At 43.8% G+C, this 14,834-nt stretch overlaps 1 protein-coding gene across 1 annotated transcript in view; it reads left to right on the top strand.

Annotated features, from left to right (window-relative positions):
* LONRF3 (LON peptidase N-terminal domain and ring finger 3) overlaps positions 1-3,308 on the top strand; it is a 32,440-nt gene extending 29,132 nt beyond the window's left edge. Inside the window, exons 9-11 of the mRNA XM_033137842.1 lie at positions 226-388; positions 1,705-1,854; positions 2,718-3,308. Of these exons, the coding sequence (XP_032993733.1) occupies positions 226-388; positions 1,705-1,854; positions 2,718-2,876 (472 nt within the window). The 3' untranslated portion in view covers positions 2,877-3,308. The remainder of the gene's footprint in view (positions 1-225; positions 389-1,704; positions 1,855-2,717) is intronic.
* The last annotated feature ends 11,526 nt before the right edge of the window (positions 3,309-14,834 follow it).

Raw genomic sequence — 14,834 nt, 5'->3', positions numbered from 1 at the left:
AGATGGATCAATTGTCTGATTAGGCAGCTTTCTATGGTTCTGTGGACCACAAGCCCCATCTGGCTGGGGGGTGGGTAATAGAATCCTAAAACTTCTGGAAGGACACCAAGTTGAACAAGTCTGAAGTAGACCACTGAATGTCTTCACCATTGACTTGTGGAAACTGCAGCCAGAAAAGAGTATCGGTAACTCTTGTTTCTTTACTCTGTCCTTTCTGGCCAACAGATTTGCAGATTATGGCTGTATTCTGGAGATAAGAAATGTGGAGTTCTTTGCGGATGGCCGATCTGTGGTTGACAGTATTGGCAAGAGGAGGTTCAAAGTGTTGCAGCATGGCCAACGCGACGGATACAACACTGCAGACATTGAGTACATAGAAGATCAGATGGTGAGCATTGACTCGATGTGCCAGAGCTACAGCTTCCAGAGTTCTCTGGGAAAAGGGATTGTTGTTAAACCACTCTAGAAATTAGATCTCTGTGGTGTCCCCTTTAGAGTTCCTAGAATTCTTTGCAGGGAGGCATGAACATTTCCCTTGGGAGGTGGTAGACTCTCCTTCCTTGGAGGTTTTTAAGCACAGCATGGATGGCCATCTGTCATGGATGCTTTAGCTGAGATTCCTGTGTTGCAGGGGGTTGAACTAGAGGACCCTTGGGGTCCCTTCCAACTTTACAATTCTCTGATTCTCTGATGCATAGTAGGGATGTGGTCTTGTGTCCTCCCTTGACCATTGGACCGACAGAATAGCAACAGGACCACTTTGTTCCTTAGGCTCAGGGAAGGTGTCTGTCATGGCCTTGGCTTTGGCTCTGCAGACCCTAATTTGTGGAGTCATGATGTTCAGTGGTCTCCTGCCTACCATTCTCTGGTTCAGTGGGCCCCAGTATCCAGCTCAGAGCCAGAAAGCTAGTCAAGCCCCTCAGCCAGTGGACCTGCGGCCTTTGAATCAGTGTCCTGGCCACCACTGCATTCTGAGTTCCTAACATATCCATGCTTTCCTATTGCTTTAATTTAATTTAATAACAGGATTTATATACTGCTTCATCAAAACCTACCTGGTTTACATAAATATATACATTAAAATTACCGGTTAAGATAAGTTGGGTGGAATATTTTTAAAAAATGAAACCAGCGGGTTCAAAGATAAACATATATAAAATAAAATTACATGTCAAATTCACATGTCTGGGTAGGCTTGCTTAACAATATTATTATTATTATTATTATTATTATTATTATTATTATTATTATTATTATTATTATTATTATTATAATATAGCAGGTGCCAAAAACAATACAGTAAAGGCAGCTGCTTAATATCAATTATCTATTACTAGTATCATTGCATAGCCCCCTTTCCTCCAAGGAGCTGATTGTGGTATTCTATTTTATTCTTGCAACCACCATGTGAGGTAGGCCAGCTTCAGTGTCGAATGCCTTGACTTGAGCATCCCGAATCCAGCCTACAGTCTTGACAACTAATCCAGGTGTCTGGATTTTTTTGTTAGAATCCCGGTAAAACTATTTTCCCCCTGACACTCCCTGGTGATATCTCCTGGGATAGCTCAGTTTGGTAGAACATGAGATTTAATCTTAGGATTGGGGGTTCAAGCCCCATACTGGGCAAAAGATTCCTGCATTGTAGAGGGTTGGACTAGATGACCCTTGTGTCCCCCTTCCAACTCTGCAACTCTATGATTCCAGGTGCAAGGAACAGAAAATGCTGAGCTGATTCTCCTTCACGATTCTGTGTATGACCAGGCCTACAAGTGGTTTGATTCCCTCAAGACAGCGCTCAAGAGTCGTATCCTCAGTCACTTTGGTCCAATGCCTGCCAAGGATTCAGATCCACAGGTAGGTACAGGATGTAACACAGGGACAAGAATTTGAGCTCACTCAATTTGCCCAGTTCAATCCCAGGCATCTCCAGGCAGGGCTGGGCGTGTGAAAACCTTGGAAACCTGGAGAGCTGCTGCCAGTCAGTGTAAGGTAAAGATAAAGGGACCCCTGACCATTAGGTCCAGTCACGGACGACTCTGGGGCTTGCGGCACTCATCTCACTTTATTGGCCGAGGGAGCTGGCATACAGCTTCCGGGTCATGTGGCCAGCATGACTAAGCAGCTTCTGGTGAACCAGAGCAGCGCACAGAAACACCGTTTACCTTCCCGCTGGAGTGGTACCTATTTATCTACTTGCACTTTTGACATGCTTTCGAACTGCTAGGTGGGCAGGAGCTGGGACCAAGCAACGGGAGCTCACCCCATTGCAGGGATTTGAACTGCCGACCTTTTGATCGGTAAGCCCTAGGCTCTGTGGTTTAACCCACAGTGCCACCCGTGCCAGTCAGTGTAGACAGTACCACACTAGATGAACTGGTTGTCTGACTTGGTATAAAGCAGCTTCCTCTCTTCCTAACCCTTGGAGTGCACTGTTTGGAACAGGGTGATTCTTTGTATGCCATTCTTCCAATTTTTTTTTATTTTTTATTTTTGTATTTTACCTTGGGTATAGTTTCAGTTATTTAATTATATTAAGCTTATTCATATTGTTTCAGTTATTTAATTATATTAAGCTTATTCATATTGTTATATACGCTGCCTTTTAATATAAGATGTTAAAATTAGGTTGGCGGTTCTTGAATACAGGGTTCCATCCTGCCCACTTTCTCCACTTATTAACCATGGCTATTAACAATAATGCTTGTTATTCCTTGCAGTGCAACCCAAATGGCCCTGCCTGGTGCTGGTGGATGCTTGCTGTCCTTCCTCTTGAGAGCAGAGCCCAGCTCCCGTTTCTTGCCATGACATCCCTGAAGGACCGTCTCTGCGGCATCAGGCGCGTTCTTGCCTTTATGTCCTGCCCGAGACCACGGTGATAAGCGGCACAAGAGATCCTGTGAATCCTGTTGGAATACTTGAGAGTCTCTCTCGGCTAACGGTGGCTGTTTCCTTACACTGATGACTTCTTGAGCTTTCTCTCCTGCTATTACATCTCATTGTCTCGGGCTGTTGTGCAGAAGAGAGTGGTGGCAGGCAGGCATTTGTAATGCAAATGAACATCCTGGCAAGCTTCAGGCTTTTCCATTCTCATTTTGCCAGCTGAGAAGCAAGAACTGCAGTGTTAAGCTTCATGGGTGGAACAGCCCTTTAACAAGTTGCAATGATGTGTTAACAGAGAAGGATTTTTTGGAGCAAGAAATGGCTCTGACTTGAGTTCAACACAGCAAAAACTATAGCTACTGTGCGGGGAGCATGCAGCACGATTCCCAAGCACGTTCTACTCGGAAGTAAGTCCTGAAAAGCGTGACGGGTCTGAAAAGCGTGACGGGTCTTCACTTCCATGTAACCACGCTGAAGGGTTGAAGCCTTAATGTTGTTGAGTTGGTTCTTCAGTTCAAAAAGAATTACCAATGTTTCCATAAATATATAGATATATTTCTGCATATATGCATAATGAAAGTGAACAAAACAGATGTGAACCTTTTTTTTTTTTGCTATAAACAATTTTTTTAAAGGTTTGTCCTAATTTTTATTTTATTTTATTTGGGAATAGATGCTTTGAAATATTTATGGTTTAATGTGAAGCTGAAATAACTAGCCATCTCGCTGTTTTATTTCAAGGCATATTCCAAAGAGTTCTGGTTTAGGTTTGGTTTTTTTAAAAAAAAAAATCTGTATATTAACAGTATTTACAAGTTTTTGATGGATATTATTAGTACTATTTTGCACTAAAAAATGATTGTTTTGTTTTCAGTTGCAAATTCACAGCATGATCCTCTAAAGTAAATTCTGCTGTATTCAGTGTTGATTAGCTGACTCCCCTAGAAAGTGTGTTTACAATCATAGCCTAAGACTGTGTGTATTCTTGATAGAAGTCTGGCTGCTTTACTATCTTATGGTGTTTTTAATAATGAACATGAAGATTGGGGGGAGTGTTAATAATACACAGTCTCATGCTTGACAACTAGTTTGCTTTGACATTTTGTGGAAGGTCTAATTGGCACTGATACAATGGGTTGGATCCAGACTTGATCATAGTTAGGGTAGAGACCCATTGATATGAATGTGACATTATCTTGATGACTAACCTAAGATTAATTTAGGTGGGTCTCTTGAAAGCACCATCCTAACCAAGTCCACTTAGAAGTAAGTTGCATTGAATTCAATAGGACTTACATCTAAGAAGGTAGGGTTTGGGTTGCCACTGAAGTCTGGATCCAATCCTCTAACTTTTGAAGACGTGTCAAGGTGTGCTTCGGTGGATCTCTCTCTCTCTCTCTCTCTCTCTCTCTCTCTCTCTCTCTCTCTCTCTTTCTCTCTTAAAAAAAGCACCAAAAATAGCTTACAAATCTTTCTGCGAGTACAGAATTATCTGTACCTGACACCAGGAGCCAGATAATATCTGGGCAAGTCCTGGTCTGACATTTTATTCGTTAAAGGGATGTTCAAGGACAGCAGTGTGGGTCAAAGTAAGCATGATTAGAAGCAGGGGAACAAGATGTACCTAACACATTTTCCTTTGTATTATTATTTAGAGAAGCTTGCTGTGACAGTTTGCTTTGGGATTGCTGTTCTTTTTTGATCCGAATGAATGTTGCGGCTTTTCAAAGTTGAGCTCTTAGGTGGCTGTTTACAAAACAACTGCAGCCCACTCTGAAGGGACTCTTTTACAAAATTTCTTTGGTAGCATTTATACTGGGGACAGGTTGGGTGGCAGCAACAGGAGGACACAAAGAACCTTCCATCTGTGTCCACATAGGAAGATCTATGTGCATTGCCAATGGGAGAGTAACAGATTGAGATACTGTTACCACTGGCTTTATCAGTGTTACTCTCCCATTGGTAATTCTCAATTTACTCTCCTTGGGAATGTACAGTGGTACCTCGCGAGACGAATGTCTCGCTAGACGAAAAACTCGCTAGACGAAAGGCATTTGCTAACGAAAGGGTGACTCGCAAGACGAATTTCCCTATGGGCGCGACTTGCAAGACAAAAAAATTTCGTGGTTCCCCCCCCCCCGTCAAACCACACTTCCCCCGTCCGTGCTTCGTAAGACGAAATTTTCGCTAGACGACAGCACTCGCAGAACGAATTAATTTCATCTTGCGAGGCACCACTGTATTCATAAATTGGAGAATGGCCATTGCTCGGTGGTAGAACATCTGCCTGTATGCAGAAGGCCACAAATTCAATCCATGGTATCTCCAGTTAGGACTGGGAGAGACCCCTGCCTGAAACCACAGAGAGCCACTTCCAGTCAACGTAGATGATACTCAGTTGAACGGACCATTGATCTGACTCAGAATAAGGCAGATTCCTATGTTACTTTTCCTTTATTGCTTTTCTGACACCTGCTTCCTCTGGCTCCCAACTGCTGCACAACTGCATTGGTTTTTATGTAAATAACAACATCATTTTTTAAAAGCATTTATCTTTTATCTGAACTGTACTGTGAGGCTGGTGGTGGTCTGGATGCCTCCTAACGTATTTCCGGACAGGTTTTGCTGCAGTTCTGTGAAACGTGCTTACATGAGGTCTGCAATGCAAATGGAAATGCATTGCAGTTGTTGAAATTTTTTTTGGGGGGGGAGTGGTAGAGGAGAGATTGAGTTGTTCTGGGGCTGAAAGCTACTGTGATGGTCATTAATGTGCAGAAACATTGACCCTTTTTAAACTTCAAAGAAGGAGGTTGAGATGCTGCTGCCACTCCAGATATACTGCTTTGGTTTCCAGCCAGCCTACATCCTTCCTGCAGAAATCCTGTAACTTCTTATGCCCCAAATATTCCAAAGGGGATTTGTCCCACTTTTGTTGCACTATAGTGAAGAGGGCAACCCTATGACTTTTAAAGAGAAATATGGTGGACCTAAACAGGCATGCAATTCCAGAGCAGTTCTGCCACCATTAGAAAAGTCCTGTCCCCAAGTACTTGCAGATCTGTGGCTTCCAACAGACTTGGGAAATGGCACAGAGGATGCAATCTCTGCCTCCGCCTCCTCATTGGCTGTGCTCTAGCAATTGTGGAAAGCAATTGATGAAAATGCCCATGAAAAAAGTCAAAGTTTGTTACACTACTAATCCGACTCATCACTTTCTACATAAATCTCCATTGTGTTCTATTTTAGAGGACAGTTCTCTGGATATGAAGACCTCTATTTGAAGATGCAAGTTCAGTTTAATGAATTATTATTATTATTATTATTATTATTATTATTATTATTATTATTTATTATTTCCAAATGTGCACCTGTATGTAAATTGGCATGTTGTACTTTATGCAAACCTGTCTTTCTTTTCTTTTGGGTGATGCATTTCCTCACTTGTTGCACTATGTAACTGGCCACTCCAGGCATTATATAGCACTTGGTCCTCAGAGACTTTTCTCCCACCTGTGGATTTTTGTGCAGGTTTTCCCTCCCCACCCATCCCAAACAATAGTGTAAAAAAGAAAAAGAAAAATAGTAACGGAAATGATCTCATTCAAGAGTGGCCAGCATTTTGTGTGTGCATTCACCTGAAAGAAACCAAAGATGTGTCGAGACCAAAACTGTACTGTGAAGTTACTCATTAAGTATATGCAGTCACAAATAGGGAGCAAAGCAACATTGCAGTTGTGTGGTTTGGTTGTGTGCACCCATACTCACCTCCTCAGGTAGAAGACCTTTCTGGGAGGTGGATAATGGCAGTTTGCGTATAGCAGAGCTGAATAAATTTATGTAACCAGTAATGAAAAATCTAGCCTGCAATGAGTTATATTTATCTTCTCTGGATGGGTCTTGGCCAAATCATTTCTATTTTTTTGTTAAACCCCTAGCGGTTACTAGGAAGGTTGCCATATTGGTAACATAAGAATTTGGCGCAGGTCCATTAAGGGTGTGTAAAAGAAATGTGGACAACAGCTTTTCTTGTGGGTGGAAACACCAAATTGTTGCTTTCTCTCTATGTGACATTCAGAATGGCTGAATAAGGGGACTCATGATGCCACTGCTATCATGATTTTTTTTACAGTTCCACACCTCTACAGTTTGCCCTAATTGGTAGAGACCCCCTTCAGGCCATCTTTCAATATAGTCCAAGTCAGAGGAGATGCTATATCTCGGGGGGGGGGGGTGATCTTAAGCATGCAGTGCATATTAAGCCTATGATACTGAGCAAGATTGGTAGAATATCAACGATTCAATATTTAAATTAATCAGTTAAATGAAACTGTTTTGAAAAAAAGTTTTACTGGATTTTGAGATGCCCCTGATGGAGTGGGCTGCAGATATTTAAATAACTTTTTTTTTAAGCAATCATATTTTTTAAATATATACACGGACATCAAAATCCTGATGTGGTGGGTGCTCTTGCTCTGCTGAGATGCTGTCTGCTGCCACACATGTATTTTGAGGGGGGGCTGGGGGGAGAGATGATATGTTTATTTTTAGAATGGTTGTTTTTATTCCTATGCAAAGTTTTGCAGCTCTAGCAGTGCAGTCCTATTCATGTTTATTCAGAAGTAGGGCCAGCTGTGTGTTCAATGGGGCTCCCAGGAAAGTATATACAGTACAAGAGTGTAGCTTTGGGCTGCAGCCCTATACCCACTAACAAGACTAACAAGAGCCAGTTTGATGGGTTTTTTTTTTTTTAAGGGGGGGGCACTTGTCAAAGGTCTCCCTCCTTCAGTGAGTGAGTCTGCCTCCTCATCACCATAGCAACCAGTTGCTTCTGCTTCTTCCTTTCCTCATAACTTGCTCTCACCTGTGTGCTGTTCAAGCAGGGGCCGTGGGATGTACTCCTCTTCACCACCACTGTGAAATGGTCTGTTGCAATAATGAAGAGGAGGAGGAGGAGGACCAGGGGCTTTAAAATTCCCTCTGTTGAGAAATGGGTCCTCGGCCAATGCCAGTCATGCCAATCTGTGGCACTGCCAGTGCCAGTGGAATTTCTGAGTGGGCCTTAAAAAGGTCATACAATTAATCACCAGAGACATTTTAAACCTGAAATCTAATAATACGCAGTTGTGATAGTTAGTAGACTGATCTGTCTCAGTCTCTCCCTTGGTTTTTCAGGATGTTATGACATACAGTCTCCTAGAGGCCACAAAACTTGGATAGGCATTGGCAAATCAGATGTCTGTTGTTCCTTTAAACCTTGAAGTTTTCATACGACAAGAATGACTTAACTCCTGGATTTGAAGTGCCTGAATACTCTTAGTTGCTATTTATGAGCTTCTCAGACGTCATGAGCCATATACTAGTTTTTGAAGAAGATTTCGAAAATACATTTGAGAGTAAATTTTGAGGAACGAAAACGTTTACAAAGCCGCAGTGTAGCAAAACCAGTGTTTTATGCTTCGAAATGTTTTTTTGTCAAGGCTTGGGCCTAGTCTCCACAAACAGCAGAACAAGGTGGCAGATTGTTCCTGAGTTGCACTGCACCATGTTTGAATGCTCCTTTAAGGGTTGGTTGGTTTATGAACTCCCTGCAAGTAGAAAACTAGCCTATTGGCTGGGGGGAGTAGGTTTTATTCCAACCCGGTTCCTGCTGTATAAGATTTCTAAATGCAATGAGTTATGTTGGTTTGTTTAACAAAATGTACATTTTAAAAAATGGCATCTCACCTGTAGTTTGCAGTAGTACAGGTGGGGCATGCAACAAAATGTTGCAGCATTAACATTTCCTGTTCATTGTTCCAGGAAGCCCTGTCCACTCCATTTCCCTTTCCACCTACTTTCCATCTTTTTATTTCAGCAGTTGGTCACTGAACATGCTTAATCCTACATCTCTTTTACACACACACACACACACACACACACACACACACACACACAGTACTGCCCCTTTTAGGGCTTTTTCTAAAGATTTATTGTTGTTCTGCAGATTTTAAGGTGTTGGTTTTTTTAAGCCTGCTGAAGCGTCATTCTTTCGTCTGGTTAGTACTGCTCTAGCTATATATGCCACAGCAGTCACATTTAAACAAGGACTGCCTATTTTACTCCCATTGCAGTACTCTCAACAACTCAACTAATCTGCATGTGTAGAACAGGCCAAAGTTCAAATAGGTTAAGTTGCTGCTCCTCAGCAATCCCATTAAACCAGGGGTGAGGAACCGTGAGATGTTGCTGGAATGCAACTCCCATTAGCCCCAGTCAGTATGGGCAATGAGAGTTGCAATCCAACAACATCTGGAGCAGCCTTTCTCAACCTCGGGTCCCCACATGTTTTTAGCCTACAACTTCCATCATCCCTAGGTAGCAGGACCAGTGGTCAGGGATGATGGGAATTGCAAGCCAAAAACATCTGGGGACCCAAGGTTGAGAAAAGCTGATCTGGGGGGTCTCAGTTGTCTTAGCCCTGCATTAACAATAAAATGTTCCTGATGCCAGAAATTAAGCCACCTGAAGGAATTGCAAAATTACATCACTTTGTACAGCATTCTTTAAAAATGAATGAATTAATAAACAAACAAAAGCTTGCACTACAATGAACTTGAAGTGAAATTAAGTATAAACTCTTATCATGGTTCAGCTACCTCTTTCTGTTAGGTTTGATTAGGAATTTTTTCCCAGTGTATTCTGACTTGTCATGTTAGAAATGTATTTCATAGTCTAGTTTTTTTAAAAAAATAATTAATCCTGTATGTGTTCTGATGTCATTTTGCATCAAAGCTATGGTGATCTGTGATTTGCTAATAAAAAAATTGTTTGTTGACTAACATGTGTTGGTAGCTTAACTGATATGGGGTGTCATTGTGTTGTTTTGTAACAGAAGGTTGCACATTATTACTTAGCTAATGGACTGGGGCTTCGGCACACATTCTGTGACTTCACAACAGGTATCTGACACCCAATACCTGGAGCGTGAAAAAAACCCTTTGAAAAGGATAAAGTGTGGCACAGTTTAGCTCAGGGCTAGCTAACCCCACACTTCTCATAGCATAGTCTAGCTTTCAATGTGTGCATCTATTTTATAGCTCACCTTTTCTCCATGAAGTCATCACATAAGGTTCTTCCCATTCCTCTAACCCACCTCAAATCTCTCCTCTCAAGACCCCTGTGATGTAGTAGGTTTAGTCTGAGATAAAATCGCCTAAGATCATAAACAGGGGTGTATTTAGGGCTGTAGGTGGGGCCAAGACAAAAGTGGGTGGTGTGAAGTTACATTCAGATATAAAATCAGATATATGCAAGGACATGTTTCTCCAGCCAGGCATTATCATTGCACAGACCCACTCCAGCCAGGTAAAAGCATTTGAGGGGGACCAATGAAAGGTGCGGCCTGAGGAGACACAGCCTAGGGAGAGTCCTGAGGACTTGACAGAGAATTTTGGAGGGCCACATTTGGCCCACAGGCCTGAAGTTTCCCAGCTATGCTCTCACCACTACAATTCACAAGTCTTTTTTTTTTTAATCAAAGTTACAAGCTTGGTGGATCAGGGGAATACTGTGGACGTAGTGTATCTTGATTTCATTAAGGCTTTTGACAAAAGTCCCCCATTATATTCTTACAGAGAGGGTGGTAAAATGTGAGCTGGACAAGGTAACTGTGGATTTGTAGCTGGTTTACTGACCGAACCAATGGTTCCTTGTCATCCTGGGGGGAAATGTGACAAGTGGGGTGCTGCAGAGGTCTGGATGAGGGAGATGGCGGGATGCTCATGAAAGTTGCAAGTGACACCAAACTGGGAGGGGTATCTAATGCCACAGAAGATAGAATTGGGATTCGAGATGACCTTCACAGATGGGAGAACTGGGCACAAACTAACAAAATTCATTTCAACGGGGACAAATGCAAAGTTCTACACTTAGGCAGGAAGAACCATCTGCAGAAATATAAGATGGGGGACACCTGGCTTGCCAGTAGTACATGTAAAAAGGATTGAGGGGTCTTAGACCATAAGCTTAACCTGAATCAACAGTGTGATGCAGCAGCAAAAAAATATACCGGTAATGCTATTCTAGGCTGCATCAACAGAAGTAGAGTGTTAAGGTCAAGGGAAGTAATAGTACCACTCTATACTGCCTTGGCCAGACAACACCTGAGCACCACATTATAAGAAGGTTATTGACAAGCTGGAATATGTGCAAATGAGGGCCACCAAGATGATCAGGGTGTGGAAACCAAGCCTTATGAGGAATGGTTGAAGGAGCTGGGTATGTATGGCTTGGAAAAGAGGAGACTGAGAAGAGCTATAATCGTCTTCAAATATCTAAATGGTTATTACATGGAAGATGGAGCAAGCTTGTTTTCTCCTGCTCTGGGGGGTAGGCTTCAAGTTAGAAAAAGGGAGATTCTGACTAAACAGGAAGAACTTTGTGAACGTAACAGCTGTTTGATAGTGGAACAGACTCACTTGGGATGGCCATCTGTCATGTATGATGTTTTTGAGATTGCGGGGTGGGTGGGTGGGTGTGACTAGATGGCCCTCAAGGTCCCTTCCAACTCTACAGTTCTAAGATTCTATGAGTCTATAACTCCCATCAGTGCTAGCTGGGACTGATGGGCACTGCAGTTCACAACATCCAGGGGCACCAAGGTTGGCTGAGGTTGCTGTACTCAAAGACCTACTAACCTGTCTAAACCTCTGCCCTCTCCAGCCTAAATCTCTCTTTGCTTTATGCATACCTGCATATCAAAGCCAGGAAAGCTATTGCTGCTGTACAAACTTGACAGATAGCACCTTTCTGAACTCACGGAACCACAGCGGTGGGGGGGGGGTGTCATTAGAACTACATGTTGTGTGTATTGTGGCCCAGTTACATAACAGGGGTAACTAAAGGTTACAGAGTCCCAGATGAAAACAAGGATTTTTAAATAAAAGTCTGTGTGGTTTTTTCCAGAAATAAGATAGCAAATAAATATCCAATCTTAGTCATAGCTGCCTCCCCAAATAACTTTTCATAGCTAGTTGGAAACCAAATTTGCAAGAAAAACAACACCAGAGCTATGAGGAAAAGAAAGGCAATGCTTCAAGAAAGCCATGTACACAAACAGATTTCAAAAGGCAATATTGTCTTGCACTTATTCAGCCATAGACCTGTAGCAGCAGAATTTGAAACTGAACCATTTTTCCCTGCTCCCCAGAACCTGGAACTGTTTTAGAATTGACAAAGAGTTGGATTATTTTAGTCTTTAGGATAGGGTGGGAGACCTCTGGATAGACTCCCCATGGTCAATGGAACAATACAATGGGATTTAAAGTCCAGAAGCAGTGGGAGGGCAGTAGGTCACCCTTGCTAACTAAGGTAAGCTTTGCAAGAGGTCACCTGCAACAAGCAAGTCAACTAGCACTCTGAATGATGACAACAGCAAAACTGACTGTTCTGCCTTACAGAGTGGTTCTATACAACCAAATATTGAAGGCTTGGCTTTTAATGGGACAGGGAAAGGAAATTGAATGAAAATATTATATACCACTTGTAGCATCAGGGGTTTCAGGTTCCAGCGGAATAATCTAACTCTACATAAAGAGACATAAAACATTAGCAAGATGTTTTCTGATTCTCTGCTTTCCAGTATTTTCCCCTGGAGAATTCAAAGGCCTAATGCTCTTTTCTAAGGGTTAAGTTACAGTCAGGACCGGTGCTAGGGCTTCTTGCACCCTAGGCGAACCACCTTCTGCCCCCCCCCTGCCAAAGCCTGCTTTAGCGGGAGCTTGGGTGGTGGTGTAGGGGGCAAGCAGCACCTCTCCGCTACAGCGGAGAAGCTGCTGCCTGCCCCAGGGCCGTCTCAGGCACATCTGCCGCCATGGCGCAACGATCCTTCCGGCACCCCCATGCGTCCGGGGCATCCGGGGGAGAGCGCAGGTGGCGCAAGCACCCAGCCGCCTGTGGGGGTGGGGGGAGGCCGCTGGCAGGGCCGCGCAGCTTCCCCCGCTCACTGTGCTCGAAGACGGGGCTGGGCGGCCGGCTCGCAGCCCGCCCGGAAGCAGCAAGCGCCCGCCCGCCCGTGGAGGTGGGTTGGGGAGGTGGTGTCCGGTATGCCGGCAGGCTCGCAGGGGCGCCCTTGGGGGGGCCGGTGCCCTGGTGCGCCGCGCCACCAGCCCCAATGGACGAGACGGGGCTGGCTAGCCCGTCCCGCCCAAGCCTGGCCAGCGCCCCCTCCATTTTGGCGCCCTAGGCAATTGCCTAGTTCGCCTAAATGGACGCGCCAGCCCTGGTTACAGTGGTATTCCTTTTTATCCATAATCCCTGCATTATGAATGTTCTGCTTTGTTCTGCTCATTCTGTGTAATAGACTCTATTACTACCGGTATGTGGTATAATAATTAGCCTCCTTTCGCTGCAGAGTTCCTCACACCTTTTCAGAGCAGCTTATTTCCCTTCATCACCTATATTGTTTGTTGCAATAGTTTGCAGCCGCTGTCAGTCGACCAGGTGCCTGTGGGAAGCCCAAAGGCAGGGCAATGAGTGCAACAGCATTCTCTCCACTTTCAATTCCTTGCAACTAGCTGTCGGAGACATAAAATCTCCAACTGTGGAGAAATAACAAACCCACTGTGGGTCATAGTTAAAGGTAAAGGTAAAAGGACCCCTGACCATTAGGTCCAGTCGCTGACAACTCTGGGGTTGCAGTGCTCATCTCGCTTTACTGGCTGAGGGAGCTGGCATACAGCTTCTGGGTCATGTGGCCAGCATGACTAAGCCACTTCTGGCGAACCAGAGCAGTGCACGGAAACGCTGTTTACTTTCCCGCCAGAGCAGTACCTGTTTAACTACTTGCACTTGATGTGCTTTCGAACTGCCAGGTTGGCAGGAGCTGGGACTGAGCAACGGGAGCTCACCTCGTCGCAGGGATTCAAAACGCTGACCTTCTGATCGGCAAGCCCTAAGGTTCAGTGGTTTAGACCACAGTGCCACCCGGGTCCCTTCATGATTTTGTCTACACTTCTGTTGAAGCCATTGCAGCACCTAATTAAGACCATCTTCTATCATGCTTTGGGAACTCTGAATACTTAAAACAATCCCTCTATTAATTATCTTTTTTGTTAATCATTCTTCTTTAAAGTTATGTTATTATTGCATTCTAAATTACTGACGTTAGCTGGCTGAAGGATGAGGGCTACTCAGGAGAGATAGATAGATAGATAGATAGATAGATAGATAGATAGATAGAGGTTGTGAACCACGCTGTGATCTTTGGATGAAGGGAGGTATACAAATACACGTGGCACCTCAGGTTACAAACGCTTCAGGTTACAGACTCTGCTAACCCAGAAGTTGTACCTCAGGTTAAGAACTTTACCTCAGGAAGAGAATAGAAATCGTGCGACGGTGACATGGCGGCAGCAGGAGGCCCCATTAGCTAAAGTGGCACCTCAGGTTAAGAACGGTCTCAGGTTAAGAACAGACCCCCAGAACGAATTAAGTTCTTAACCAGAGGTACCACTGTATATCTGCAGAGATTGGGAGCCTGTGACTGTCCAGCTCTTGCTGGACCAACTCCCTCCAGCCCTAGCCAGCTTGGCCAATGGTCAGGGATTATATGAGTGGTTGTCTGAGAAGATCTGGAGGACCACTGGGTCTACATCCCTGTTTTGGTATGGCCCTTGCCAAGTGAATGTCTCTGAGCATTCAGGATGGAAGATAGTACAAGATGAAACCTGCTTGTCCTCTTGCCAGCTGATCCACATTGAACACAACTGAAATGACAAGATACTCCAACAAAGTAGAAGCCCCTGCCATTCAGAAATGACTTTGGGTAGTACTTACTGCTCCAGTGTCCTCACATCAGGCCTGGCCAGAGTTAGTTAGACTTGAGGACCAGGATTTCACAGATTTCTTGGCTGTGAAAATTTTCAAAACATCAACCAACACACAAAAGTACATACAATATTTGTGCACAAATATTT

This window comes from Lacerta agilis, chromosome Z (assembly GCF_009819535.1).
Source record: "Lacerta agilis isolate rLacAgi1 chromosome Z, rLacAgi1.pri, whole genome shotgun sequence".
Taxonomy (NCBI): domain Eukaryota; kingdom Metazoa; phylum Chordata; class Lepidosauria; order Squamata; family Lacertidae; genus Lacerta; species Lacerta agilis.
This window is presented reverse-complemented; position numbering and strand designations above follow the sequence as displayed.